Source organism: Mirounga angustirostris, unplaced genomic scaffold (genome assembly GCF_029215605.1).
Source record: "Mirounga angustirostris isolate CCGP_5_RB_7025 unplaced genomic scaffold, mMirAng1.0.hap1 SCAF_1, whole genome shotgun sequence".
Classification (NCBI taxonomy): Eukaryota; Metazoa; Chordata; class Mammalia; order Carnivora; family Phocidae; genus Mirounga; species Mirounga angustirostris.
In genome coordinates, this window is record NW_026991709.1 from 69,102,292 (window position 1) to 69,128,184 (window position 25,893).

Genomic DNA, 25,893 nt, shown 5'->3' on the forward strand with positions numbered 1-25,893 from the left:
CGGTTCCCCAAATCGGAGGTATAATCCAGCCAGTGATTGCACTTCAAAAGACAAGACTTCAGAGAGTGCCAGAGCAGGAGAGATAATGACCTCTCCCAAAAAGATGTACTTCCTTTACAGATGAAAAAGGCAAATTTTTAGAGAGAAAAAGGGTAAAAAAAAAAAAAAATTCTCCCATTTAAAAAAATGTTTAAATATGGTTGGTTCGTCGTTTAAAAATATTAACATTAGACCTGGGGTAAGATGGCAGACTGAATACATGTACCTAATTTTGATCCCTCCCCAAATCCCGCTAATAGTAAAGAGGTTTTTTAAAGGATATCAATCCCTAAGTATGGGGAAAATGGCAAGAACATTTTGGAAGCTAACACGTAGTGGATGGTCCAGTGGTACTGAGATCAGATGTGAGAAAATGGAATCTTAAGTCAGCAAAGGGACGCTGAAAACCAACTTCGTTTACCCCACAAAATTCTCTAAGGTCTCCAATGGCCAGCCCCAGGTATCTGGCCGTGGGAGAGAGAAGAGGTGGGTTAAAACCAGGAAGACTGGGGTGGGCTCTCTGGGAAGTTACTCATGCTCCCAGGCACTGGGTGCTCCCCCACAAGTCTGCGATTTATTCTCCAGAGAGGGTAAACCAACGGCATAGACTGGCAGTGCCAGGCCCAGCTGAGGAAATCAAGCCGATGTCTACTGAATCCTGACTACCCAATCCTTTCCCCCAACTCAACTCCCACAACAAGGGTGGCCCAACTCATCCTTCAAGCAGATCAGAAGACACCTCTTTGGAGAAAGTAAAACAATTCACAAACCACCTAAAAGGATGATCCTGGAAGAGGGTCCCCAACACCTAGTCCACCCAGACTATCTTACCCAGCTTAAAACTGACCAGACCCAGCTGTGCACTCAGTACTTCCAATCAGCCTTTTCTCCTCTACTTTTAATCAGGAGTAGAAAGCCAAGAATGACCAGATATCTGATAAATCCCTCTGATATGGACGATAAAGACCCAAATGAAAGGAAAAAGGCAGCTCAGGGGAAGCAGAAGCTATGCAAAGGTAAGAAAACTTTGAAAAATAGATCAACAAATCCTCTGAGTGCTAAGAAAAAGTATTGCATCCGTGAAACAACCCCCCCCCCAAAAACGATGTTATTAAAACAATAAAATGAAATGTTACATTAAAAAAACTAAGAAAAAAGTCTTTATTATTTTTTTTTTTTAAGATTTTTTATTTATTTGCGAGAGAGAGAATGAGAGACAGAGAGCATGAGAGGGAGGAGGGTCAGAGGGAGAAGCAGCCTCCCTGCTGAGCAGGGAGCCTGATGTGGGACTCGATCCCAGGACTCCAGGATCATGACCTGAGCCGAAGGCAGTCACTTAACCAACTGAGCCACCCAGGAGCCCAAAGGTCTTTATTATTAAAAACAGTTCAGCAAAATAAGAAAATTGATTGAAGGAATGGAAGACTGAGCAAACGGAATCTCTCAGAAAGTAAAGATAAAAATAAGGTGATAAAAAACTAATATCCAAATAGTAAAAGTACCAGAAAGAGAGAACAAAAAGTGTAGAAAAATATCACCATTGAAATAATTCAAGATGATTTCCCAAAACTGAAAGATACATTACCAGACCAGAAACGGCCCACCCAGTGCCCAGCATAATATAAACAGAACCTCATACAAGCATATCATTTTGAAATTTCAGAAAACAAAAAGAACTTCCTACCAGTTTATAGATTATATAGAAGATTATGAATCAGAATGGATGGTTCAACAGCAATACTAGAAGCCAGGAGACAAGCAATCAGAAGTTTAAGAGAAAAGAGTTTCCAACCTAGAATTTGATATCCAGCCAAACTATGAATCAAGTGTGAGCACAGAAAAAAGAATTTTCAGACACAGAAAGTCTCAAACCATTTATCTCCCGTGCACTCTTTCTCAAGAAGTTACTGGAAGATGGGGAGCCTCTGTGGCTCAGTTGGTTAAGCATCTGACTCTTGATTTCTGCTCAGGTCATGATCTCAGGGTCGTGAAATTGGGCTCTCGCTGGGTGTGGAGCCTGCTTAAGATTCTCTCTTCCTCTGTCCCCCACCCCAACTCATACTCTCTCTTAAAAAAAAAAAAAAAAAAAAGCAGCAGCTACTAGAAGATGACCTCCATCAAAATGAGACAGCTGATCAGAATGACATAGGATTCAGAAACAGGAGATCCAACAGAGAAGAAAGATAAAGGAGGGTGAATGGAGATCCCAGGCTGACAGCTGTGCTCATGAGTACAGGGTGACCACCTAGACAGAAGCAATGTGACTACATGTTGAGGGCCCTTGTCACCAAGCTCCCTGGAGTCACCGCACCTAATTTTTAACCTGAGGTCAGAACACTGGGATGAGCCTCTCTGAGTCATGTGTTTGGTTCATCTTGACCATGAACTTGATCATGAAGTTGCTGCTCTCCCCTCTTCAGGCTACTGCGTCACACCATGAACTGTTCTGTTTGACCTGTTGCCAAGGGCTAAGGATGACAATGAGGAGCTCAGACATAGAAACGGAGAGCGGTTCTGTCCCCCAAAGCATCCCTCCAGATATTTAGTACCTGACACATATCACAACCCTGGGAAAGACAGGGACCTGAAGAACCAAAAGTCAGACTGATTACTTCTGGTGAGGACGAAGGGAGATGCACCTGGGGAGGAGCAGCAGGGAGCTCTCGTGGGACTAGCAACCTTCTATTTCCTAACCTGGGCACTAGTGACATTCTGCTGTTCTTTAACCGGCATGTATGTGTTATACACTCTTCTATACGCAATATGTTTTAGAATAAAATAACTTTTAAGGAGGTAATTCTAATGTAAATATTGGAAGCATTAATGTTCTCCCTCCTGTTTAGAGATATCCCCTTCCATGTTCTTTCTCTGCAAAGTGCTGCACTTCATTTTACAGAGAAAAACATAATTGTTTATCTTTATGAAGTTAGAGATCCATGTTGTGAGGTGTGGGTACACCTTCCGCAAAAACTTTGAGAATCTCCTTTGCATATTCACAGTTCCAGGCATAAATTATATCACCTCAAAAAAGGATGTGAAGACCTGATGAAATCAAGTCAAGAACCAGAAGTCCCCCATCTCTGGCTGAAGGCCCAAGTCTGGAATCCCAACAGTCTTAGGAGGCATCAAGTGTAGGGATCGAGAGTTTGGGCTCTGGAGCTGGACTATCTGGGTTTGAGTCCCACCTCTACCAACAAGGCAACTGTAGGCAGGTGCTTACTATGTACAGCCTCAGCCTCTCCATTTGTAAAATGGGAATAACCATAGTACCTACCTCTCGTTGTAAGAAGTAAATGCACTAACACACGTCCAATACACAAACCAAAGCCTGATGTATACTGAGTGCTCAATAAATGTTGGTTATTATTATTACTATTATACAGATAAGCACCTGTCTTACTCTGCCTGGCAGCGATCTCTCTACAAAAGAAGTTATTTCCGGGGCTCCTGGGTGGCTCAGTCGTTAAGCATCTGCCTTCAGCTCAGGTCATGATCCCAGAGTCCTGGGATCGAGCCCCGCATCAGGCTCCCTGCTCTGTGGGGAGCCTGATTCTCCCTCTCCCCCTTTCTTCTGCTCCCCCTGCTTGTGTTCCCTCTCTCGCTCTCTCTCTCTGACAAATAAATAAATAAAATCTTTAAAAAAAAAAAGTTAATTTCCATCAAAGAGTCTAGGGATGCAGGGACTCGCTGTGGTCAGTCCTTCTCTTCATGGCCTCCTGGTGTTCCGCAATGACCAATGACCACCATCATCAAATCAGCCGCTGCTCCCAGATGCGGGGGGTGGGGAGGGGGAGATGAAGCAGGTGGTGTTTGGAAGAAATTATCTAAGCCTTTTCACACTCAGGATTGAGACATGATTCCCTAAAAATGGCAAGCTTGGCTTGCAGGTGGGCTGTCGAACGACAGAGCTGCCTCCCTCACCAACTAGCATCATAAGGAGCCTCCCCAAGGCCGCGTCAGCACACAGGTGTGAGCCATGGCTCACTGTAAACACAGGTTGCACGTGAGACTCAGGGCCACAACGGGGTACGGGGCAAACAGCACTGGATGGGACACTGGGAGAAGTGGCTTCCAACTGAGGCTCTGTGTGACTCAGCAAAGGCCACTCGACCTCGCTATTCCTCACCCACAGAATCAGGCACATCGTCCCCTGATCTAGTGCATACATAAACTTTTCAAGCCTAAATCATCAATGCTGCCCGATTCTGCAAAAAGCCTCCAAAAGCCTGCTCATTACATCTACAATGGATCAAGTCTTTAACTGAATAGCCACTAACTTTTATTCATCATGGCAAGATTCAACATACCCAAGTTCAGGGAATCTAAGCGCATGTCGGTTTGGCCTTAAATACCATTGAATTCATGCAGGGGGAAAGGGAGGTCAGTCATGGGACAGTGAGGCTTCTGAAAACACAGCCCATCATCCAAAACTGATTTCAGCACTGGTGCTTGCCTGCTTGGGTTTCCATCCCCATGTCTAGGCAGAGCCTGTAACAATGTTATCACTTTCTAAAACATATGCCTAAACTAGTTCCTATTGCAGACAACTGGCAGGTGCCCAGTTAATAGATTATTCCATCAGACAGTTGAATGCATTGGCCAATGGTCAAAAATGAGATCACTGCAATCCTATGTGTTGTAACTGGAAAGCCTAATGAAAAACAATTGTCTATTTTTTAACAAATAGGAATCCATATTCCCATACCCCCTAATTTGCCTTGCTTGGTGTGTGGTTCAGGAGCAAAGGAAGATCTTGTGCAAGGTCAAGTTGGCTTTGCTCTTTGACTCATTTGTTGTGCGTTTGACTGTCCATGCATGTTTCACATCAGCAAATCCCCAACCGGATTCCAGCTGACCTGTAGGAATTTCTGACCAACATTTGCCAGATCCCCAGTCTTTCTCTCAAACCTGCACAGTCGGAAAGAATGGGTCAGGAGACTCCTGTCCCAGCCATCTGGACCCACATGCTCCGTGGATATGCATAATATGAAGCACATGTACTTTCTAAAAAAAAAAAAAAAAAAAAAAAAATTTCTTTTTTTTGTCTTTTCTAAGGGCTACAGAGCTGTTACTACCAGAGCCCATGGCGTCCTTCCAGCATGCAGGCATTCCCAGACAAAACTATCCCTGCTTCCTGCTGCAGGTGAGACCTGCATGCTGACTTGCACCAGGGATTCATCTCTGCTCTTTGGTCAAGTCTTTAATGCTTCCCCAAGCATCTCCACTCCTTGTAAACAAAAAATCCAGGAGGAAAACTTTCAAAGCCAGTTTCTCCTCAGCTGCAACCCTTCCTTCCTTCCTCCTTTCCAAGACGTCTGACTGAACTTGCAACCGGACCCCACCCTGGGCCGGGCCCTCCTCACAAGCATTGTCGTTCCTCCCGCCAGATGCAGACAGAATACCTGAGAACTGTGGCCAAAACAGGAAGGTCGGCGCCTTCGGCATGGAGGCCTGGGGAGTAGCCGTCTCCTAGGTGACTGCAGATAAGAGATGAAGGGGCCAAGGCTTTCCACACCTCCAGTTACATTCCAGAGCCTTTCCCTTGTACACTCAATCTTTCGGATTCATTCTTCATTTAGTCACTCAACAAACATATTGAGCACCTGCTGATATAGAGCCCTGTTCTGGAGTTGGGGACAAAAGGGGACTGAGATGTATCCCTGTCTCCAGAGGCACCTCTGTTGTTGCAATAGGCCACTTGGCAGGGCGGGGGTGGGGGTGGGGGTGGTGCAGGGGCAGCCCTGGGCACCTCAGACTCCTCTGGAGCCCCCAGGGAAACCATCTCTCTGCACTCCCACGCTGATTCTGCCAGCAGAGTCCCTAAGATAACATCATGACAAACAGGGCAAGGGAGGGTTTGGGTAAGGGTCTAGGCAGTAGATCATATGGCCCCCTGAGCCTCACCTCTCCCTGAGCGCCAGCAAGGGCTTCTGGATCTAGGTCTGCGTTTTGGTCCCAAGAACATGTCTTGTCGCAACTGATTGGAAGGTTGGCCACACTAATTGGCATATATGTTGGGCTCTGATCTAGTGCATACATAAACTTTACAAGCCTAAATCATCAATGCTGCCCGATTCTGCAAAAAGCCTCCAAAAGCCTGCTCATTACATCTACAATGGATCAAGTCTTTAACTGGATAGTAACTAACTTTTATTCATCATGGCAAGATCTGTGTTCTGCAAAGGGGGATTAGGGCAGTAATGAGGACCCCAGGCTGGGCCAGAAACCCCAATAGAGTAGCTCATTCAAAGGATCCAGCCATGAATAGATGTAGAGTGAAAGAGAGAAGATCAAAGGAGGAAATGAGGAAATGAGGGAGGGGGGAAAGGAGTCAGAAAGGGACCGGGGAGAGGGAAAAGAAGATTAGAAGTCTGCAAGAAGGCTGCTTCCCATCCCTTTTACCATGGCCACAAATTCCAGCAGGTGGTCTGCTGGCCCCACTAGGTGTCCTGTGGTCCTGGTCCTTTCTGAATTAGCACGACTTTCCAAGGAGTCACCTGAGAAAGTGCAAAACCTCTCAGGCCTGCTAGGGTCAGATGGCCCAAGGCCAACAAGGTAGAGGGCTGAGGGCTAAGTAGCCTGGCTCCCAGACTGGCCTCAGCCCAGCACTCTCCAGGAAGTGGGGGGAGGGTTGCGGACCCAGGAGGGAGCACCAGCTCCTGTCCTGATAGACACCATACCCTGCCCTGACTTGTCTATGGCCGCCGTGCCTGTGGCATTCAGGAACCACTTCAGTATACCTGATTCTGGCTCCTGACCTTGCCTCACAGTCCTCTGGCTCATCTCCTGCCTTCCCCTTCAAGCTCTGACCAGGCATAGGAGGACCCAGCCAAGACTGGCAAGTTCTCGGACCCCCTGGATCTAAAGGCAGAGGGGAGCAGTAACGGACTCGGTGGAGGAGGACGCCTCCACCACCCTCCTCCGAGGGCATGCCAGACCAGGAAGTGCCCGGAAGCACCGCGGAATCGTGCTCTGAAGTCAGGAGCTCTGGGTTCACATTTTGGCGAAGCCACTTCGTATGCCATCTCAGGAAAGTTGCAGAACGCTGGGGGCTTCAATGTTCTTGTCTGTAAAATGGGAATGACCATCTCACCCATATCACTAGGTTGATTCAAGGATCAAATAGGATAATATATGTAAAGTGCCTGACACAACGTTGGTGCTCATTACACGTTTTCTGCATACATCCACACACACAAATAAGCAGGTTTTGTGTTGAGTGTTAGTCAAGTGAGAAAGGCCGAGGAAGAGCCAGTCCTTGCCTTTAGGGGCCAACTGAAGAGGTCTAGTCTCTGCCCTGAGCCTGCTCTCAGGGCAGTGAGTTCTCTGGTCTTTTCTCCAGGGTTCTGCCAGCCTGAGCAGGGCGGCACGTGGCCTCACCACTGCTCGGCTCTTACTCCACTGAGTCTGTGTTAGACAGCAAAACAGATGCTATGAGGACAGGGGTCCTCAACCCTGGGTGCACAGCAGAATCACCTGGAGAGCTAGAAAATACAGACCAATCGGCCCCGCCCAGGGGTGCTGACTGGCTTGGTCTGGGGCGGGGCACCCTAGGTGCTTCTTATGTACTGGCCAGGTTGAGAAGCCCTGGGACAGAGGCTGGGATCAGAGGCTGGAGTCTCATCAGCTATTCCGAGAAGACTTTGCTCCTCTCTGCTGGACCAGGGAGAGCCGGGTACCGAGGCCTGGGTTCTTGGAAATTACTTCCTCTCTGGGCCGCAGTTCCTGCATCTGTGAGATGGAGAAAAGAGCCCTGCCCAGCCTCCCTGACAGGGTCATCTGTGAGGGTCACGCGAGGGGCCAGGTGTGAAGGCTTTCACCCCCTAAGTAAAATGCCAATGCCAGGACACCAGAGACCATTCCACACAAAGGAGTCATGCTTCCTCCCAGCACCTCTGTGGGCAGAGAGGAAACTGAGCAAGCTGCCCTGGGACAAGCCTCCCGAACCCTCAGAGGCCAGAAAACAAACAGCCAGAATCATGACTCCACACAGAGGCCACCCTGGGCACTGCAAGGCCTTCAGGCAAGCCTTGCTCACCGGCCTGGAAAACCCTTCCCGGCAAAGCTCTGCAGAGAGGCCCCTCCCACCACAGGGGGCTGGGAGCCCACGAGGAAGGCTCGGGAAGATGATTCTATAGGGTCACGGTGGTAGCTGGGCCACTGTCTTCCTCTCAGGAGGAGAACGGGGCCCTAGGGAAGATGTTCCACAGCGGGGGCATCTGCAGATGCGCCTTCTTCACCTGCTGGGGCAGAGGAGGTCACAGTCTGGCTTCACCATCTTTCACCCGGTGTGCTCATCCCTGCACAGATACTTACTGACCACCTGCTATATGCCAGGCTCTGTGCATCCCAGGGAGGCCCTAAGCCTTGTCCTCAGTCCCCACAAGGGCGGGCTGACTATGAGTTCCAGAGAAGCAGCCAAAACATTCATGTGTTCATTATATCCTGAATGGAACAGGAAACAGCAGAAAAGATTCTGGGGCGTATTCTTGGGTAAAGAATATTAATTTTAGGGTACCTGCTTTGTATGTTAGGAATTCTGTCAGAGAAGAGGTGTTTTGTTGTTGTTGTTGTTTAAATACAGACCAGTAAAAAATGCCTCCTCTCGTGAATTAAATTCCACCTTAGTAAGTGTGGTGCTGATGCCTACGGAATCGGCCTGCTCTCCCAGGCTCCCTCCAGCTCCCTCCAGCTCCCTCCAGGCCCTACGGCTTCCCCGCTTCCCGGAGCCCTGGGCCACCACGCTCCGCGGCCTCCTCCTCATCCGTGGCCTCCTCCTCATCGGCCCCACCAGCACCTTGCTTGAACTCTGATGTTGATCTCTCCCTCGCCCCCACATCCGTGCCTGCTGCCAGATTCCTCCCAGACCCCAGGGCCCGCTGCCACCAGCCAGCCAGCCTCATGGCAGCCATGTCCCTTCCCTCTGCCCCATGTGCACATCGCATGGCGCCCTTTCCTCTGTCTTTAATCTGCCCCTTCTGTCCCATCCCCAGAGGCCTTGCAGCATCACTGCTTTCCTGAGTCACCCAAACAGCCTCTCAAAGAAGTTTCCTGCCTCCACGCTCCATCCCTATCTCAAGCCTCTGATTTTGTCCATACTGTGGCCAGAGCAATTTTTCTAAAATATAAAATTGATGTCACATTTCTCACTGCCCCAAGATAAAGCCCTAGGCCCTGTCTTGTGGCAGCCCAGGCTTTCAGGAGCTGTCTCCACCTGGTCCACCTGCCCCTCCTCACACTCCAGGCTCACTCTCTCGTTTTCCCAAGCACAGCAGCCTTTTGAGTCTTTGCATAAACTGCAAGATGTGCTTCCTTCTCTTCTTCCTCTGGCTAAATCCTATACTCCCTTAACACTCAGAGCTCGGAGGTTATCTGCTCTGGAAGACCTTTCCTTTCTCAGGCTGGATTGGGAGTCCCCCTGGAAACCCTTGTCACAGGACTTGTCACTACTTAGTAACTGTTTACTTGTCTGGATCTCCTATGACACTGTAAGCAGTTGAAATGAAAGAAACGGTGTGAACAAATCTCAAAGATACAGTGGGTGAAAAAAGCAAATTGCAAAATAATTTATTCATCCACTATTTAATATTTACCAAGTGAAAGGGTCCATGCAATATGACAAAATGTATGTAAAACTTTCAGACACTGAGTGGCTCAGTCAGTTAAGCGTCTGACTCTGTATTTTGGCTCAGGTCATGGTCTCAGGGTCATGAGATTGAGCCCCAAGTCGGGCTCCACGCTCAGTATGGAATCTGCTTGAGACTCTCTCTTCCTCTCCCTCTGCCCCACTACCCAACACCCCCCAAAATAAATAAATAAATCTTAAAAAAACAAACTTTCAAACACTAAACAATAGTAGAGATCATATGGTATCTACATATGTTAGAAAAATCAAAACACATGGGAAGGACAAATAGCCTCAGGATCGTGGTCCCCTGGGGGAGAAAAGAGAGTGGAGAAGAAAGTAGAGCTTAAACTGTATCTATAATGCCTTATACATGTTTATTTTTAAGAGAGTTCTGAAGCAAAACCGGTAAAATATCATCCATTAAATTTGGGGGATGGATAGATGAGAATCTGTTATCTTATTTCATATATATTAGAAATATTTCATCAGTGCATTTTTAAAATTTTTAATAAGGAACCAGAGTCTCTAATGCCCTCGTTAACATCCCTGGGGGTCTGAGCACCCCGCTGTGGCTGCCCGCCCCAACCAAGCTCCACGGGCCTGGCGTCCACATCACCCAAACAGGAATGCAACCTGGTGTTGTAAACATGTTTATCCTCACTTTCACTGAGGAGAAAACTGAGGTTCAGAATATATATCCTTGCTCGAGACCACCAGAAGCTCCCAGATTTCAGACAAAGCTTCATGTACAATTCCTACTATTTCATCCAAGAGAGAGTACTTAGGTCAAACAGAGTGTGGTAGAGAGAATGCCAAAAGTAGGAGCAGGGCTGCATTCATATGTATTTATGACCCAGTGAGTGGATATGTTTCTGGGAAGAAGAGGGTTCAGGAAGGTGCAGAGTTGGAGATACAACCAAACAAGTAATTTGGGGCTAGGCTAATGAATGCAAACCTACTGGGTTTGGACTCTGTCCTATAACAATAGAAAGCTGCTGGAGAGGGGCACCTGGGTGGCTTAGTCGGTTAAGCATCTTGGCTCAGGTCATGATCCCAGGGTCCTGGGATCGAGTCCCGTATTGGGCTCCCTGCTCCATGGGAAGCCTGCTTCTCCCTCTCCCTCTGCCTGCCGCTCCCCCTGCTTGTGCTCTCTCTCTCTGTCAAATAAATAAATATAATAAAAATTAAAAAAAAAGAAGAAGAAGAAGAAGAAGGCTGCTAGAGAGTAACATAAGCAAAGCACTGTTTTAGGAAAAGTAATCTGGCTTCAGTGGGTGGGTTGCCCATAGGAGATGGATAGAGTCAACCAAAGGGAAGCTCCTGGAAGGATAAATTCAGATTTGGAAATCATCTAAGTGTCCCAAAAAGAAATGGCTTCTAAGGCAAGAGCTGGGGGTTTGAAAAGGATAGGAGAGTTTAAGCTACACAGAGAAATAAAAGTTCACTCCAAACTTTCCAGACTTGGAGAAATGGGGTAGACATTTGGGAGATAAACTAGTTATTTGCTTATTGAGCTTTTTTTTTTTAAGCTTGGGGGGTGGGGTTAAGGAGAAGAAGGTAAATAAAGGGAGGAGGAAGACACGAAGACTTCAGCTTTGCTTGTCTTTAATTCAAGATGATGCTCACACATCCAGGGAGAGATCGAATGGCAGTTGGTGACATGGGAGCTAAGTCCCAGAAAGCTGGAGAAGCAGATGAGAGCGACCTGAGCAGCAGGAGCGGCGTGGAAGGATCTGTCTGGAGAAGGGTGCACAGGCTAAAGTGGCCTTGTCGGCTGACCCGTGGTCCCCTGCCTGCATCCAGGGACAGGAAGGCTAAGAAGAGAGCCAAGGCAGCGTTGTGTTGGAGAGGAAATGGGAAGAGACTGATGCAAATCAGCACAGGTGGTTGCCGTAGACTGAAGGTTCGTGTCCCCCCAAATTCGTATGTTGAATCCTAATCCCTAGTGCGATGGTATTTGGAGGAGGACCTTTCGGAGGTAATGAGGACATGAGGGTGGAGCCTTCTTGAATGGGATTAGTGTCCCCCTAAAGGAGGCCCCAGAAAGCTTCCTTGCCCTTCCACCACGTGAGGACAGAGTGAGAAGACAGCCTACTACAAACCAAGAAGCGGGCCCTTGCCAGACACTAAATCTGCCCGCACCTTGATCTCAGACTTCCAGCCTCCAGAACTGTGAGAAATCAATGTCTGTTGTTTAGAAGCCCCCCAGGCTCAGGTATTTTGTTGTAGCAGCCTGAATGGACCAACACAGTGGTCAGTGGCACAAAGGGGGTCAAGAATAAGAAATGAGCAGGGCGCCTGGGTGGCTCAGTCGTTAAGCGTCTGCCTCCGGCTCAGGTCGTGATCCCAGGGTCCTGGGATCGAGCCCCACATCGGGCTCCCTGCTCTGCGGGAAGCCTGCTTCTCCTTCTCCCACACCCCTTGCTTGTGTTCCCTCTCACTGTGTCTCCCTCTGTCAAAAAACAAATAAAATCTTTAAAAAAAAAAAAAAAGAGTAAGAAATGAGCAAAGGTTCTGGCTTTGAAAGGTCAGGGGGACCTCAGGTACAGCAATTTCAGCAGATGGCCAAGGCAGGCACGCTTGACCCTTGATCTTTTTATAGCTCCCAAACAGTGAGCTGGTTTTCTTACAGCCAGTACAAGGCAGAACCAGATCCCCCCCCAACTAGACTTGGCCGAGAAGAGCCCAGGCCTGCCCCTGCTGTGCACTGAGCAAGAGGCATGTCCCGCGGAGGGCAGAGCAGAGCGTGCAGGGAGTCAGGCTGGAGACTACAGACCCACACTAAGTCAGAGTCTTTCTAGATAACGAAAAAGTGAAGTTTGGAGATGCATAATTTCATTTTTAAATGCAGAACATAGAATTAAAATGTGCCACATGTCACTTTATTTTCTAAAATGTATTTTATCTATATTTGCCTGACTTCTATGGTAATAAAATCATTTTGGCATGACACACATCTTACATAAATGAAAATATAATCCAACAAAATGGCATTTTAGGAGCTTTAAGCCAAACAAATGTTTGAGAGGGCCTTGTTTAAATTAAGTTGCCATGCTATTTAGCTTTTCACAGTGATATAGCTGTGTCTCCAGGGAACCTTGTGCAATGATGCTGTTCTGGAAGAGACCGGATGGGAGCGGGGAGACGAGAGGTCGGGAAACGGAGGCAAGGAGTAAGATCCACGAGCAGTTTGGAGACGAAATGAGAGACACGACATAGTGGCTTGGGATGGAAGGATGAGGTATGACCCAGGGGTTTGAGTGAAGGGAAGGGTGTGCCAGGTGAAAGACATCAGACTAAATGAAAGTCTGCACCCTGACCGTGAGACCCCCAACCCCTTCTCCCCCCTACCTCCGTCCTGTTCCCAGCACTGTGGCAGCCAGGCACGCCCGTGGCAGGAGACCAGAGAGTTCTCTGGAGGACATTACCTGCACCAGAGGAAAGGCCTACAGAAACTGGCAGCGGGGAGTCTCAGGTGAAACAGCCCAGTGCGCCACGTGACCATCCCACAGTGACGCCTCCCGTCACAGCCATTCCCTCCTCTGCACACAGAACTTCCATGGACCAGCCGGCTGGCCGGTGCCCTCTCATTAAGCATGCACGGACAGCCAGGGACTATCAGACATTGAAGAAAGCTCGCAGCAATTAACGCAGAGAACAAAACAAAATGACAGAAACAAGCGCAGAAAAAACAGACAACGTAGGCAGCAGAAGAAAATTTTGCAAGAAAATAAAACTCCTATAAGTTATAGCCTGAAAGAATCAAAAGGAGATATTACACTCATGAAACAAGAACAGGCTATGATTTTGGAACTGACAATTGGAGAACAAGGGAGAGCTCCTGGGAAATTAAGGCTAGTCAAAATGAAAAATTCAGTATATCAGAAATAAAGTTGAGGAACTCTCCCCTAAAGTAGGGATGGAAAAAAGGAAGAAGCTAGAGAAGAGAGAAGATTAAAATAATAATAACAGGAGATTAAGCCAGGAGTTCTAACATCCAAGTAATCAGAATTCAAGGAAAAAAATAGAAATTTAAAAAAAAGAGAGAGGGGCGTGTGGGTGGCTCAGTCCGTGAAGCATCTGCCTTCGGCTCAGGTCATGATCCCAGGGTCCTGGGATCGAGTCCCACATGGGGCTCCCTGCTCAGCGGGGAGTCTGCTTCTCCCTCTCCTCCCTGCTCATGCTCTCTCTCGCTGTCTCTGTCTCTCTCTCTCAAATAAATAAATAAAATCTTAAATAAAAAATTAAAAAAAGAGAAAACACAACATAAGAATAAAAAAAAAAAAAGAGAAAACAAAGGGGAAGAAATTGTCAAAGAAATAATGGAAAATTCCAGATTGAAAGTACCCCAGGTCAATGAATAGCAATTTTCATTATGAAATGTTAGAACTTCAAGGGAAAAGGGAAGATCCTAAAGCACTTGAAGAAGAGAAAGAGGTCACTTAGCCAGAGCAGAAATCCAAATAGCACCAGACTCCTGGATTCCGCTGAATGCCAGAAGGTAGAGCAGTGACTTCGAAATTCTAAGGGAAACAATTTTCAGCCTAGATTTTTCTATCTCCTACTAATCACACGTGGCAGTGGAAAAGGGACATTTTGCCTAAGAGACAGAAGAGGATAATCTGGGACCTAGACAGTGGGGACAACATCTGGGAGCAGTGAGGACAAGTACCAGCACAACAGCTGTGGGCCTGGCCTGAGATCGTCCATCCAGAAGAGAGGTGAGGATAGGGTCTCCAAGAGAAAATGTGACACAGGGAGAACTGGGAAAAAAATGCCTGTACGTATTTAAAAGCTGGATGGATTTTTTTTTGATGGTGATTTTTATAAACTAGAAAATAAAGTAAATTAAAAAAAAAAAACAAAACCCACAGTGCAGTGGATTGAATGGTGGGCCCCAAAAAGACATGTCCACAAACTAATCCTAGAAAACTGTGAGTGTGGAAAAAAAGGTCTTTGCAGATGTAATTAAGTAAAGGATCTGAAGATGGGATCATCCCAGATTATCCAAATTGGACCTATTTCCAACGACAAGCTGTCCGCATGAGGTACTCAAGAGGAGGCAAGAGGAGGAGAAGGCCATGTTACCACAGAGGCAGGGATGGGAGCAGTGTGGCCACAAGCCAGGGAATGCCTGGAGGCCTCAGAAGCTGGAGGAGACAAGGAAGGATTCTCCTGAGGGAGAGAAGCGTGGCCCTGCCAACACCTTGCTCTCCCAGTACTGGCCTCCAGAACTGTGAGCTGCTAGGTTTCTGCTGTTTTAAGCCACCCAGGTCGTGGTGATGTGTCAAAGCAGCCCTAGGAAACTAATACGCAGAGTAAGCTCAATTTCAGGAAAAGCTGAAAGATATACAAAAAAAAAGTCATCAGAGTATGCAATTTGGCTCAAAAGCGAGTATCTTTATGTATATGTACTGCTTCAATTACATATAAAAATTAACTTTAAGAGAACAAATGACGTATTAGAAAAAATTTCTCAACATATACAACAAACACTAATAAAAGCTAAATAAATATTTGTTTTATTCTGAATTACTTGTTAAGGTAGAAGTGCTACAGATCATTAAAAAGGAAGATAGCACAAAGGAAAAATAGGGAAAGATTATAAATAAATTGAAGAAAAATAAATATAAGTGGCAAAAAAAATAAGAATAAAATAATTCTCATTAATGATTTAAGAAAAACCATTTTTTTTAAAAAGGAGCAAAAGTTTTGCCCATCACTTTGCAAAAATTTAGAAGACTGAACATATCCAATATTGTACAGGGTACAGGGAATCAATAACTCTTAATTTAGAAGACTGAACATATCCAGTATTGTACAGGGTACAGGGAATCAATAACTCTTATATACTGTCAGTGGGAGTTCAGAATGGAACAACTTTATCAGAAGGCAGTTTGGCAGAACCTAACAAATTTAAAATGTGCTTGACCTTTGTCCTATTAAGTCTGTTTATAAGCCTTGATCCTATAGGAATAAGCTTTAAATTTTGCACAAGGATAGTCATGTCTGCAATACTTCTAATAGCAACAAACTGGGAAAAAACCTAAATAGCCATCAATAAATTAATGTTTAAATATAAAGTATTTTATGGGGCGCCTGGGTGGCTCGGTTGGTTGGGCGACTGCCTTCGGCTCAGGTCATGATCCTGGAGTCCCAGAATCGAGTCCCATATCGGGCTCCCTGCTCGGTGGGGAGTCTGCTTCTCCCTCTGACCCTCCTCCCTCTCATGCTGTCTCTCATTCTCTCTGTCTCAAATAAATGAATAAAATCTTTAAAAAAAAAAAAATAATAAATAAATAAAATAAATAAATATAAAGTATTTTAGATTTGTAATATGGAATATTATGTAGGTATCAAAAAGAATGAGGGAATCCTAAATGTACTGACATCACAGGATGCCCATGATATATCATTGAGTGGGAGAGGAAGAAGAGCAAAACAATAGAATCTAATTACATTTTTACAAAAAACTATGTTGTATGTGTTTATGTATGTGCACATGTACTTGTATGTGTGTAGAAAATATACTGGAAAGGTATTTACCATTCTCCCTCTGGGGAATAGGAGCAGGAGAATAGAGTAAGGGAGGGCACTTTCACTTTTTATTTTATATTTCCGTATTTTTTTTTAATTCTTATAATATTAAACGTTTTGTCTCTGAAATAAAGGGGAAATATAATTTCATTTAAGTATTAAAATTTTTTTCTGATTTTAAAATTAACTGTTGCAGCTTAAAAATGTGTCTTCAAATTCTTTAAATGAGTGCCGGACTAAGTGACTCACTCCTAACAAAGAGATTGTGACAGAAGCGTGGCTACGTGACTTCTGAAGCTAGATCATGTGAAGGATAGAGCACGTGCTCTCTGATTGTTTGCTCTCAGGGAGGCCAGCCACTGCATGACTTGGGGACAGGTAAGCAGCTCTCGGGGAAAAAACTGCATGGAGAGGGATGGAGGCTTCCCACCAACCACCACCGCCTGGCTCGCCAGCCAGCTTCTCCAGCCCCTGTCCAGCCTTCAGACGGCTGTAGCCCCTGCTGACATGTGACTGAACCTCACGACAAACCCAGCACTATGACCACCAGCCACGCCATACCGAAATCCCTGGCCCACAGAAAAGGCAAGAAATAGTACCTGTTTACTGTTGTTTTGTGCCACTACATTTTGGGGTGATTTGCTCCAGAGCAGTAGCTAGCTAATGCCTGCACCAAGCTCCCTGGGGAGGGTAGAAGTGTGAAAACGAAGTGAAGGAGGAAACTTTGTTTTCTTACTTTCCACATTTTTACTTTATACATTCCAGGCCTGTTTAGATTTCTTTAGTCTTTTATATCTAAATAAAGGGATAGAAATAAAGTGAGGCTTAAGTGTATTTTTAAAACATTCTTTCCCTGATTTTAAAAGTAACACTAATGACAAAGGACAGAGTTGCAGGTCTGCCACCACACCACCTCAGCACTCATTAGAAAGCGACGGTAACCAAGACAAACAGAGCTCTAGAACAGAGCGGGGACCCCAGAAATAGACACACACAAGTATAGTCAATGGATTTTGACAAAGGAGCAAAGGCAATGAATGCACTCTTTTCAACAAATGATGCAACAACAGGACAACCACAGGCAAAAATAAATCTGGACACTGACCTTACATCCTTCACAAAAATGGACTGGAAATGGATCATAGACTTCAATGTAAAACACAAAACTATAAAATGTCTAGAAGACAACATAGGAGAAATTCTACATGACCTTTGGCTTAATAATGAGTTTTTTGGGTACAACACCAAAAGCATGATCCATGAAAGAACAATAATGATGTTAGATTTCATTACAATTAAAAACTTCGGCTCTGCAAAAGACACTGTTAAAAGAATAAAAGGACAAGCCACAGGCTGGGAGGCAGTATTTGCAAGACCTCTATTGATAAAGGGCTTGTGTCCAAAATATACAAAGAATTCTTAAAACTCAACAATAAGAAAACAACCAGGTTAAAAAATGGTCAACAGACCTGAACAGACACCTCACCAAAGATGATCTGCAGATATCAAACAAACATATGAAAAGATGCATACTATCATATGTGATTATTGAATTGCAAATTAAAACAAGGAAATGCTACTCTTAAACATACATATTAGAGTGGCTAGTATCCAAGAAACTGACAACAGCCAACACTGGCGAGGATGTGGAGCAACAGGAACTCTCATTAGTTGCTGGTGGGAATACAACATGGCACAGCTGCTTTGGAAGGCAGTTTGGCAGTTTCTTAGAAAGGTATTTATTCAAATGGGTTAAAAAGTTAAATCTTCACAAAACCTGCACACAAATGTTTACACAAGTTTTATTCATAATTGCCAAAAACTGGAAGCAACCAAAATGTCCTTTATTTAGATGAATGAATACAAAAAAAAAAAACAAACCTGAGTTACATTACACAATAAAATATTATCCAGTGATAATAAGATATGAGCTGAAAACTTCCAAACTCTTTCTATGGGGCCAGCGTTACCTTGATTCCAAAACCAGAAAAAGACCCCACCAACAGGGAGAAGTACAGACCAATATCCCTGATGAACATGGATGCAAAAATTCTCACCAAAATACTAGCCAATAGGATCCAACAGTACATTAAAAGGATTATTCACCATAACCAACTGGGATTTATCCCTGGGCTGCAAGGTTGGTTCAACATCTGCAAATCAAGCAATGTGATACAATACATTAATAAAAGAAAGAAAAAGAACCATATGAACCTTTCAATAGATTCAGGAAAAGCATTTGACGAAGTACAGCATCCTTTCTTGATCAAAACTCTTCACAGCGTAGGGATAGAGAGTACATACCTCAATATCATAAAAGCCATCTATGAAAAACCCACAGCAAATATCATTCTCAATGAGGAAAAACTGAGAGCATTTCTCCTAAGGTCAGGAACACAGCAGGGATGTCCACCAACACCACTGCTATTCAACACAGTACTAGAAGTCCTAGCCTCAGCAATCAGACAACAAAAAGAAATAAAAGGCATTTGAATTGGCAAAGAAGTCAAACTCTCACTTTTTGCAGATGACGTGATACTCTATGTGGAAAACCCAAAAGACTCCAACCCAAAATTGCTAGAATTCATATAATAACTCAGCAAAATGGCAGGATATAAAATCAATGCACAGAAATCAGTTGCATTTCTATACACCAACAATGAGACAGAAAAAGAGAAATTAAAGAGTTGATCATATTTACAGTTGCCCCCAAAACCACAAGATACCTAGGAATAAACCTAACCAAAGAGGCAAAGGATCTATATTCAGAAAACTATTGAACACTCATGAAAGAAATTGAGGAAGACACAAAGAAATGGAAAATGTTCCATGCTCATGAATTGGAAGAATAAACATTGTGAAAATGTCTATGCTACCTAGAGCAATCTACACATTCAGTGCAATCCTTATCAAAGTACCATCAACTTTTTTCACAGAGCTGGAACAAATAATCCTAAAATTTGTATGGAACCAGAAAAGATCCCAAACAGCCAAAGGAATGCTGAAAAAGAAAACCAAAACTGGTGGCATCACAATTCCAGACTTCAAGTTCTATTACAAAGCTGTAATCATCAAGACAGTATGGTACTGGCACAAAAACAGACACATAGATCAATGGAACAGAACAGAGAGCCCAGAAATGGACCCTCAACTCTATGGTCAACTAATCTTCGACAAAGCAGGAAAGAATGTCCAATGGAAAAAAGACAGTCTCTTCAACAAATGGTGTTGGGAAAATTGGACAGCCACATGCAGAAGAATGAAACTGGACCATTTCCTTACACCATACACAAAAAGAGACTCAAAATGGATGAAAGCCCTAAATGTGAGACAGGAGTCTATCAAAATCCTAGAGGAGAACAAAGGCAGCAACCTCTTCGACCTCGGCCTCAGCAACTTCTTGCTAGATACATCACCAAAGGCAAGGGAAACAAGGGTAAAAATGAACTACTGGAACTTCATCAAAGGAAGCAGTTGACAAAACCAAAAGACAACCAACAGAATGGGAGAATATATTTTCAAATGTCTTATCAGATAAAGGGCTAGTATCCAAAATCCATAAAGAACTTATCAAACTCAACACCCAAAGAACAAATAATCCAATCAAGAAATGGGCAAAAGACATGAACAGACATTTCTCCAAAGAAGATATACAAGTGGCCAACAGACACATGAAAAAATGCTCAACATCACTCGGCATCAGCGAAATACAAATCAAAACCACAATGAAATACCACCTCACACCAGTCAGAACGGCTAAAATTAACAAGTCAGGAAATGACAGATGTTGACGAAGATGTGGAGAAAGGGGAACCCTCTTACACTGTTGGTGGGAATGCAAGCTGGTGCAGCCACTCTGAAAAACAGTACGGAGGTTCTTCAAAAAGTTGAAAATAGAGCTACCCTATGACCCAGCAATTGCACTACTGGATATGTACCCCAAGATATAAATGTAGTGATCTGAAGGGGCACCAGCACCCCAATGTTTATAGCAATAATGTCCACAATAGCCAAACTACAGAAAGAGCTCAGATGTCCATCGACCGATGAATGGATAAAGAAGATGTGGTGTGCATATGTGTGTGTGTATACACACACATGCACACACACACACACTGGGATATTACTCAGCCATCAGAAAAATGAAATCTTGCCATTTGCAATGACATGATGGAACTAGAGGGTATTATGCTAAGTGAAATAAGTCAATCTGAGAAAGACAATTATCATATGATCTCACTCATATGTGGAATTTAAGAAACAAAACAGAGGAGCAGAGAAGAGCGGAAAAAATCAAACAAGATGAAATCAGAGTGGGAGACAAGCCATAAGAGACTCTTAATCATAGGAAACAAACTGAGGGTTGCTGGAGGGGAAGGGGTGGAGGGATGGGTTAACTGGGTGATGGACATTAAGGAGGGCATGTAATATAAAGAGCACTGGGTGTTATATAAGACTGATGAATCACTGACTTCTACCTCAGAAACCAATAATACTTATATGTTAATTAGTTGCATTTAAATTAAATAAATAAACAAATAAATAAGAAGTAAATAAAAATTTTTTTATTATCTTCTGTTACTCACCATATATTACATCATTACTTTTTGATGTAGTGTTCCATGATTCATTGTTTGCGTATAACACCCAGTGCTCCATGCAAAATGTGCCCTCTTTAATACCCATCACCAGGCTAACCCATCCACCCACCCTCCAGAAGAAAACAAAATTTAAAAAACAAAAACATTATGCTAAATAAAAGAAGCCAGCTACAAAAAAAATAAGCTATCAAGTCACCTTGCATGCATACTGCTTAGTGAAAGGAGCCAGTCTGAAAAGGCTACATACTGTATGATTCCAACTGTGATGGTCTAGAAAAGGCAAAACAAGAGAGAGAGCAAGAAGATCGGTGGTTGTCAAGAGTTCGGTGGGCGGGGGGGTGGGGTGTGTGAATAAGCGGAGCACAGGAGTTCTGGCGCATTAAGCTGTTCTGTATGATACTGTAATGGTGGATACACGTCATTATTATTTGCAAGCGCTCACAGCACTGCACAACACGCAGGGTGGATCCTAATCTAAACCATGGACTTAGGCAATACTAAGCTATCAGTATTGGTTCCCCACCTGTAATGAACATGCCACAGGAATGCAAGATGTTAATAGGAGCGGGGAAAGACATGGGAAACTCTGCACCATCTGCTCCATTTTCTATAAACCTAAAACTGCTCTACAAAATACAGTTTATTCATTTTTTTAAGCAGCGCTAATCAACTGACAGAAAAGTAGAAATAAAATAACACAGCCACCCATTATCTCAGCAGAAAGACAGTCTGTGTTGACACTTAGGCATAGTTCCTTCCAGTCCTTTTTCCAACATTTTTTCAAATGGAACAGAATAGAGAACCCAGAAATGGACCCTCAGCTCTATGGTCAACTAATCTTCAACAAAGCAGAAAAGAATATCTAATGGAAAAAAGACAGTCTGTTTGCATGTCATTTTTCCAAAGAGCTGAAATCATTCTGCTAAATCCATTCTGAAGGTTTATGGTCTAGTTTTAGTTTGGATTTTTAACTGCAAAGAAAGTAGCACATATAAAACATCAGTGATACCAAAAACAGATCCGAGAGGGGCCAGTTGCCATGGAAATGATTGAAAATAAATTTCACTTCACACTACACCCTGCTAATGTACTGACCAGAAAGAAGGAGAAATACTTGGAGTAACAGGAGAGCAGCCAAGATAGCTTCTAAACGAGAAGGAAACACATCAGCCTAGCGAGGTTTCAAAGAGGCCAGGAGTATCACCCTGCAATTTAATGAGTTATGCTCTTTCAGCAACCACGCGGATGGGGGGAGAAAGCACCCAGGAATGGGGGACTGAGGTAGACTCCCTCGCCTCCACTGACAGTTAGTTTGACAGCCAAGCAGCCAGCAGGTCTCCCTCCGGATGTGGGCTTGTCTCTACATTTGGTGCAAAGCCAGGAAACAAATCACTCCTCCCCTCCAATGGAGATACTCCAAATGTTTAGCAAGCTGCAAGGCCCAGGAGCCAAGGGATGGTTTGGACACTGCACTGACTGGCCCTTAGCATTGGAGCGGGTCCTGGGGGCACCCCTCCTGCACAAGGGTTAACCCTTCAGATGCTGTGTCCTGGGCAGTCTGGAGGTTCTGGGAGAGGGATCAGGATGCCAGAGTGTAGGGGGCACTCGGGGAGCTCAGGGGAGTGACGAGTTTCCAACAGAAGAATTTTAACCTATGAAAAACTAGTGAGGCCTGAGTAGTGTGTACCAACTGAATTCTGAATGTCCTGCAACCACTGTTTCTTACGAAAGACGAGGGTGTTTAGAACACGTCGGGCAGCCTTCGTGGGGGAAAGCAGAGCTACGATCACAAGAAGACAGCTGGGAGTGTGAAGACAGGCACCGCTTCCCAGCTCAGAAAGGGCGTAGCCGTAGAGTTGAATAGATCCAGTTTCATTCCCAGCTCTGCCCTGCATCACCACGAATGGTATAACCCCCAGTTTCCTCATCTGTAAAATGGGAATCACTGTTCTCTCATGGGGTTATGATAAGGATGACACGTGGTAAGTCACGGGGGCTCCGCACAAGGCCTGGCACAAAAGCAAGTGCTCCCGGGACGCCTGGGTAGCTCAGTTGGTTAAGCGACTGCCTTCGGCTCAGGTCATGATCCTGGAGTCCCGGGATCGAGTTCCGCATCGGGCTCCCTGCTCAGCAGGGAGTCTGCTTCTCCCTCTGTCTCTCCGCCTCTCATGCTCTCTATCACTATCTTTCTCAATAAATAAATAAAAATCTTTATTAAAAAAAAAAGGCAAGTGCTCCCACCATTAGAGGTGCTTGTGCTGTGGGTCTTTTTTTTTTCTTTTCTAACCCAGAGGATGGCCCCATTTCCCTTTCCCTTTCCAATGCAGACACCATAAAAAGCCAGAGTCCCCGAGGTGGGAAATATCAGGCAGTTATCTTTTTTCTCCGGCACCCTACGACCAGCCCTGTAATCTGGAGAGGAACAAAGACTTCAGATGCCAAACCAACCCAGATCACAAAGCTACAAAGTTACAGATGCTCTGGATAACAGCATCCTACTCAAAGTGCAAGGATTTAGGCTTAGAGTTGCCAAGCACCCTCCAAGCCCAGGAAAACTCAGGGTTAAACAGGGATCCATTCGTTACCAACATAAAACACCATTTCCGAACAGTGCACAGTGTGCCTGTTGTTTATTCCCCTTCTTTAGCTCAGTTAATGGATTCATATTTTTATTTTGGAAAAAATCTGCTACAAAAAAACCTGTAGGTAATCAACCCATATCTGCCCCCATCTCCCACAAATGACAATTGTTAACATTTGTTATATTTGCATCCTTTAAAAAAAAAAAGAAATACAATATGACACACGAAATTAAAATCTATTTTATTCCCTACTTCCAGATCCATTTCCTACCACTCTCCCCGTCACTGTTAGGAATTTAACCTTTATCTAGTCCAGTCCCACTTTATTCTTTGTTTTAGCTAAACGTTCTTGTGGGTTTTTGTTTTGTTTTTTTTTTTTTTTAACAGAAAGAAAATAAAAAGCAACATGGACAATGTGCTAAGTGCAAATGCCTATGCGAGGAGGGGCTTTCAGGCCTTTGCAGCCAGGACCCGCCCACTCACCCGCTCCAGGAACAGAACGCTCCTGTAAGCAATGCTCATTGGGGGGTAGCCTTGTAAACTCACCCCTATGAACGCCTGGAGAGCAGTGCAGACCCCTGGAAGTCTTACCCGGGTCCAGATGCGTGAAAGAGCCCACCACGAAGTCCAGTGTGGACACAGCCAGCAGGAAGAGCAGCAACAGCTGGAGGCGGATCATCCATTTGACACCTGCTAGGTTAATCCCCAGCAAGGCCAGAAGCACCACGACTGAAATTCCTCGCACTGCCCAGATACTCCTGAGGCTCAGCAAATCAGAGATGGACTCAGCAAAGCCGGTGATGTACATGGCACCTGCGACACACTGACAGACCATTCGCGTTGGCAGGAGAATAGAGCATCCGGAGCCCACAGGTCAGAGCTGCCTGGCACGGGGGCCCCACTCACCCCTGTCAGGGCTCAGCACCTGGGAGCCACCATGCGGGTTCAGTAAGCCCTTCCTGCCCATGACCCCTGCCTCGGGCCCCCATTTCTTCTCATCTACGTCTCTCCCATCCTCCTGAGGGGAGCACGAACGCCAGTCAGTGGTAACTATGATGAGAAGATCACAGGAGGAAGGAGAAGGGGCCCTGGGCCAAAGAGCACTTGGAACTTCTCTGTCGGAGTTATTCAAGAGCCAAACAGAGGGGCGCCTGGGGGGCTCAGTCGTTAACCGTCTGCCTTCGGCTCAGGTCATGATCCCAGGGTCCTGGGATCGAGCCCCGCATCGGGCTCCCTGCTCAGCGGGGAGCCTGCTTCTCCCTCTGCCTCTGCCCCCCACCCCATCCCTGCTCATGCACTTTCTCTTTCAAATGAATAAATAAAATCTTAAAAAAAAAAAAAAAAAGCTAAACAGAGAACAGAAGCACACAGGGGGTCCCATCTCAGGGCCTTAGAAAGGCACTGAAGCAAACCCCAGTTTTTTCCTCCATTTCTTTGTAGGTCACTATTATTTTTTTTTTAATTACCTAAAACTTAGAATAAGAAAAAAAAGTGAGCAGCACATCCTTTCAATGTCATCTGGAACAAAGGCTACACAAGGACTATCTAGGTGAATGTACTTAGTTCTACTCATTGTTTCCTACTGATTAAACGTGTTAAACGTCCCAGACTTTGTGAAGTTATTGTCAATTTATAGATTTCTTTCCAGCAGAGATGCAAATAACTTCCATCCAGTAGAACAGATAACCCAAAACATTCAGGTTTGTTATCTTGTAAGACATTAACCAGTTTCGTTCAGCAATTCAATCCTTACACTTATTTATGAAATTGCTTAACCAGGAACTAGGTAATCAATACCTAGCTTCTCAAATGCTCTTTAACATCTTACGGGCTCCTCCATTAATTAATGAGTCAAATAAAATCTTTGGCATGTGTATATTTTTATTTGCCTGAAAGTCATGATTTTACCTTTTAAAAAAAATATTTAAAACTCAATTTCAAATAAATCTTTGAGAGTAACACCAACCTCACGCTCCATAATTCCTCAGGCCCCTTCTCTCTGTCAGGTTTGATCCTCCCCCATCCCCCAGTCCAGGGGGTCATGGTCATCACTGTGCTCTGCTCCCATTGTTCTCTCAGGCGACAAATTCCTCTCTGGCCTCAGTCATGTTCCTCCTTCTTCATGAAGCCTTTCCTCATCCCTTTTTTCTGAATAAATATTATGCTTACTGCCAGTACCATGCAATTAATTATCTGGTTCCATAGTCTATTCTTACTTCATGCATTTAAGTCTGTCCCCTACCCCAAGCCACCAAGAATGCAAACATTCTAAAAAACAAAAATTTCTATGCTGATTACACTTCTTCAAAGCCCCTGCATTTCCTAACTATGTTGCAAGCATTCAGTAAATACTTTGTGATATGTTGACTGTATGAAAAGTGTTCTGGGAAGCAGGCACCATTAATTTCCAGCTCTTTTAGGTTAAGACCAGAAGGGCGATGTAATTTCCATACTGGAGAGACACTCACAAAGGAGGCCCCATTCTTCAATAAGATCAGCTCATTCT

General features: G+C 44.7%; 1 protein-coding gene across 1 annotated transcript in view; it reads right to left on the minus strand.

The window, feature by feature from the left end:
• Positions 1-25,893, minus strand: part of SLC12A8 (solute carrier family 12 member 8) — a 123,734-nt gene that overhangs the window by 86,469 nt on the left and 11,372 nt on the right. Inside the window, exon 4 of the mRNA XM_045902092.2 lies at positions 23,979-24,210. Coding sequence (XP_045758048.1) covers positions 23,979-24,210 — 232 coding nt within the window. The remainder of the gene's footprint in view (positions 1-23,978; positions 24,211-25,893) is intronic.